Source organism: Haplochromis burtoni, unplaced genomic scaffold, assembly GCF_018398535.1.
Source record: "Haplochromis burtoni strain Fernald_Lab_line unplaced genomic scaffold, NCSU_Asbu1 Contig_524, whole genome shotgun sequence".
Classification (NCBI taxonomy): domain Eukaryota; kingdom Metazoa; phylum Chordata; class Actinopteri; order Cichliformes; family Cichlidae; genus Haplochromis; species Haplochromis burtoni.
In genome coordinates, this window is record NW_024582885.1 from 159,835 (window position 1) to 164,476 (window position 4,642).

The following is a 4,642-nucleotide window of genomic DNA, read 5'->3' on the forward strand; positions in this document are numbered from 1 at the left end:
TGCAGCTCACCTGATGTTTTCTGAAAGGATTGGACAGCACAGGCTGCAAGCATGAGGCTGCATGTCTGACCTCTTTACAGCGAAATATATACAGTTTACCTATACTGATCTCATGAGGTGATGCTTACAATATAATGAGAAAAACATTAAACAATATCCAATTATTTGCAGTAATTGGATCCATAGAGAGCAGAATTGTTGCTTACTTTGATCATCAAAGTTTTCCTGTCCTTAAAATAAACTAATTCCAATTAATGTTTTAATGTTTTCTAAGTTGAAGCATCTCACAGGACTCATTTAAAAAGCTGTGTCTGACTGTGGCTTTCCCTACACTTTTTTTTTCCAACAACAGTTCTACTGGCCCATTAAAGCTTTTAGCACATTTGTAGTTCAACCTCTTCTTTTCTGATGCAGCTGGATTTTGCTGGAAGCTACAGAGAGAACTCCATGAAGAGAATACAGAGGAATCCCAGATATAGTCGCTATAAAAACTTTAAGACTACTTGAAAAATTGAAAAAAAAAATATATATCATATTTTGCATGGTTGGATCTTAACAAGGTTCCAAGTAGAGCTTCAACATACAACAAGAAGAAATGGGAGTGAGACGAAACATTTATTTGAGCATGCAATTTATTGAAAACAACGCTTAAATCGAAACAGGCTGTTTTAAAGCTGATGCAAGCGTTTTCATGAGGTGAGCAGGTGAGTGGGAACATTTCTCCAAGTGGTGAAGACGACACGAAGGGCATGTGCTGTCTGGAACTGTTGTTCATTTTAGTAAACTTCCCGTGCCATCCATCTTCAAAGGTTCTGAATTGAATTTAGAATAGGGGAACAAGTAGGATGGTCCAAATGAGTGATGTTATTCTCCCGGAAGAAGTCCCTTGTTCTGCGGGCATTGTGTACTGTACAATGTCCTGTTGAAAAGCCCAGTCGTTACCACACAGATGAGGGCCCTCAGTCATGAGGGATGCTCTCTGCAACATCTGGACATAGCCAGCAGCCGTTTGACGCCCCTGCACTTCCTGAAGCTTTACTGTTCGACTGAAGGAAAAAGCACCCCAGACCATTATGGCCCCCCCTCCACTGTGATGCGTAGAAAGCATCTCAGGTGGGATCTGCTTGTCATGGCAATAATGCTGGAAACCATCAGGACCATCAAGGTGAAATAAAACTTTCTTCCACTTTTCAATGTCCCATGTTTGGTGCCCTCTTGCAAAGTCCAAACAGTCAGTTCTGTGGTGTTCAAAGAGACGAGGCCTTTGCAAGATGTTTTTTTGTTTTTGAAGCCCTTCAGTCTCAGATGCCATCTGATAGTTATTGGGCTGCAGTTGGCACAGGTAACGGCCTTAATTTGGGTCAAGGATCGTCCAGTGTCTTGACGAACAGCCAATTCGATCCTCTGGCTCAGTACTGGTGAAGTTTTTGGTTCTTCCACTTGACTTTTTTGTTTCATACCCCTTATGATCATTTAAGAAGTTCCAAATGACTGTCTTACTGCATCCCCCCTCAGTAGTGATGGCACGCTGCGAGAGACCCTACTTATGCAGTTCAACAACCCGACCAAGTTCAAAAAGGGAACTATTTTTTTGTCTTTCCCATCAGAACATCATGACAGTGTGACTACCTGACAGAAAATGACAATGAATCTACAGTTTTGCACAGACTTGGCATTTTAAAGGCACGCGTTCCTAAACTTTTGATCAGCTGTATTTTTTAAGTGGTCTTAAACTTTTGATAGGGACTGTACGAATATAGCTCACATTTTTGGATCCGTGCACAGATCTGTACACAGTTGATCACATATTTACGATTTGTGTGAAATTTGTCTCAAAACTCACATTGCATGTAGGATATGCACAGAAGTGTTTTTGAAAGACTCGTGAAGCCGAAATCAATAAATTGTGCGTAAATGATCTTTTTCTTACAGGCTTTGATGCACACATTTGTAAAAATAGTTTTATGTGTTCAAATTGCTTTGTATTTGTGTGATGAATTGCAGCACGCATTTGTGAATCCTCAAAAGTTACACACAAATTACTGCACACATTTGTAAATCTTAGCTTATGCTTGTGGATCATGCTGTACACATTTGTAACACTTTTGAGGCAAATTTCTCTCCAGAGAGCTCTTAATAAACTCTTTATAACTCTTTTCTTTTTTTGGGGGGGGGGGGGTTTAACACCCATGGCTTGAATTAATGTTTTGCTTGTGATGCTTAGACAGTGATTTCATAGAGGAAACATCAAAACTTTTTCATTTCAAAGACTTTACAGACTTCATATCTGTGGCTTGTGTTACGAGTTCAAAATTGGGGATGGAGACAAGAGAAAAAACCACAATAACAACACTGGTCCGGCCGGGTTAAGTCAAACGGTGATTTTAATAGTCACACGCGTGGGAGATGGACACTGTATGCAGACAGCCTCAGATCTCAAAATGGTGGAGCATTAATCAAACTCTTATAGCCTCTGGTGCCCCCACCTTATCATAAAAGCCTAAACATTCACATGCTTTTCTCTCACACGGCGCCTAAGCTACGACCTTGGCTCCCTGTTTTATCTGCTCCTGCTGAGATGGGGCAGAAAACTCCAGCATGTTCTGTTCTCTTCTAATCAGACAAATAAGGCGATGACTTTCTGCAAACAGTATTTCTTATAACATCATAAAACAATATCATTCATCCACAATAAATCAGCAGTCTAATGTAATGCAAATCAGTTTAACTAATGCAATAGTTATCACCTTCTTCTACTTCAGGAGAATAATGCAAACTAAAACTACATAATAATTCACAATCTTTAATTAAGGGTCTAACATGGCATAAAATAATATTATAATTTTACACTTGCACAGTTTTGTATCTACCTAAAGCTAAACACCAAAGATTCCAAGGGTGTTTTATTGCTTTGGCTTGAAGTCATGAAAAATCCCAAAGTTTCAGATTTTCCCCTAAAAATGTATTTGTGGCAAGAGTCATGGTAATTTCATGCAACTATGAAAAGACTGAAAACAATCTTTTCATTTTTATTTAAAGAAAATACATTACTGACCAAAAATAAAGCGTTTAACCTGAAAAGATAACTTTCAAAAGCTCTTGGATTCACAAATCACATAGTATGGCATCTCTTTACATACATACACGCTTAAACACAAGCTAACTGAAGTTAAGTGATATTTCATGTTGCCTATTAAATCCCAATTATCAGTCAGGCTCTAAATCACACACTTGAGACTGTAAGTAGGGATTTTATGATACTGCTAGAGCTTTATTTTCAATTCTAATGATTAAATTAGGTACAGTCTTTGCAATTTAAGGTTGTCAGTCAAGTCCCAAACACAGCACTGTATGTGTTTGCAAGATGTTCTGTATTCAGCTGGCCGCAGACTTGGTGGAGGGCGGCTGATGCTGCCTCAGCTGTTCTTTTCGGGCCTTTTGGAAATTCATCATGCAGTCTTTGAACGTCTGAACTTGGCTTTGACATGCTCGCCAGTCCTGATGTTCAGCCATGCATTCCTGGATGGCGTAGTGAAGCTCAGCGCAGCCAGTGCGCGATATCATCTGTTCAACAGGGTCATCCTCGTCATCTTTCCGGCTGCGGTCATGAGGTGAAGCCATCCTGTGTGAATACAACGTCCTGACTCAGTCACACTGCTGACAAGAATACAGGCTGTTATTAATAATGAGAACACAAAAGAGCTGCTGCTCAGGCCTGTAGGCATCTTAAAATCTGTAATGTGAGAGATCTGTATCTTAGGAGTTTTATCTAATAATATATTTGTTAGTTTTTGTCATTTTTATGAATTATTGTGGTTACTTTAATACATCCGCCCTTTCTAAAGGTCCTCTATAACCTTTTTTGTTTCAGAATTCAGTGTTTTGACCCGAGTTGTGAAATATCAATTCAATATTTACAGTGCTGAGAAAAAGTATTTTTGCATCTTGTCACACGTTTCAGATCATCAAACAAACTTTGAAAGAAAGATAAAAAGAGTAAATACAAAATACAAAACTTTGATTATAACTCTTTTTCTGGTAATGTTTACCTGAGTGAAATAACACTGAACTCTTCCAACTTTAAATTAGTTAAGCAACGTTGACACTCGTCAGTGTCAGACTACCCTGGACGTTTAGCTACACTGATGTTACAACACAGCTGTGCCGTCGTTTCGTGTTCCTGGACGACGCCTGTTAAACACCTATGAGGATAAAGAAACTACCCCTTGTACCTATCTATTAATTGTCTCTTGGCGAATGTCTCTATCGAGGCACTTTTGTCCTAATCTTCATAACTTCAGGCTTTTTACAACCAACCTGCACGGACGCTGCAGGGGGTAACATTTCAGTGACGGACGAAAGTGTATCAGTAAAGTACTTCCGTCGCTGGTGACTTTGGTTCCGCTGAGCAGCGAGAACGTGCACGTCATTGGTTTCTATCACTAATAATTAGTGATAATGCAAAAAAAAAAAAAAAAAGGTCTGTTTTCAGGGTCAGCGTAGAACTGCTGATATATTATATTATGACACACCATTCTAATTCAAATTAAAATCCATAATTAATGATACATTGATTAATGTTACTGATACATTAATTTCTAAGTGAAACTCCATTCAGCGTTTAGTTGAAATGTCAGCTGTA

General features: G+C 38.9%; 1 protein-coding gene across 11 annotated transcripts; it reads right to left on the reverse strand.

The window, feature by feature from the left end:
* Positions 1–2,744: 2,744 nt before the first annotated feature.
* LOC102311145 (cytochrome c oxidase assembly factor 4 homolog, mitochondrial) lies at positions 2,745–4,385 on the reverse strand. Of its 11 annotated transcripts, none has more exons than XM_005947309.3 (2): positions 4,318–4,385; positions 2,745–3,657 (listed from the first exon to the last, which is right to left on the reverse strand). In XM_005947309.3, exon 2 carries the CDS (start codon positions 3,619–3,621, stop codon positions 3,376–3,378), a length of 246 nt encoding a protein of 81 aa, XP_005947371.1. In that variant the 5' UTR covers positions 3,622–3,657; positions 4,318–4,385; the 3' UTR covers positions 2,745–3,375. The 11 variants fall into 11 exon arrangements, with proteins under 11 accessions (XP_005947371.1, XP_005947373.1, XP_042070093.1 ...); XM_005947311.3 differs by having other exon boundaries at positions 2,745–3,622; positions 4,318–4,377; XM_042214159.1 differs by having other exon boundaries at positions 2,745–3,622; positions 4,237–4,369.
* Between the last annotated feature and the right edge of the window lie 257 nt (positions 4,386–4,642).

What these genes read in the sequence shown, in the direction of transcription:
- LOC102311145 (XM_005947309.3), bottom strand. Translation starts at nt 3,621, where the DNA reads ATGGCTTCACCTCATGACCGCAGCCGGAAAGATGACGAGGATGACCCT.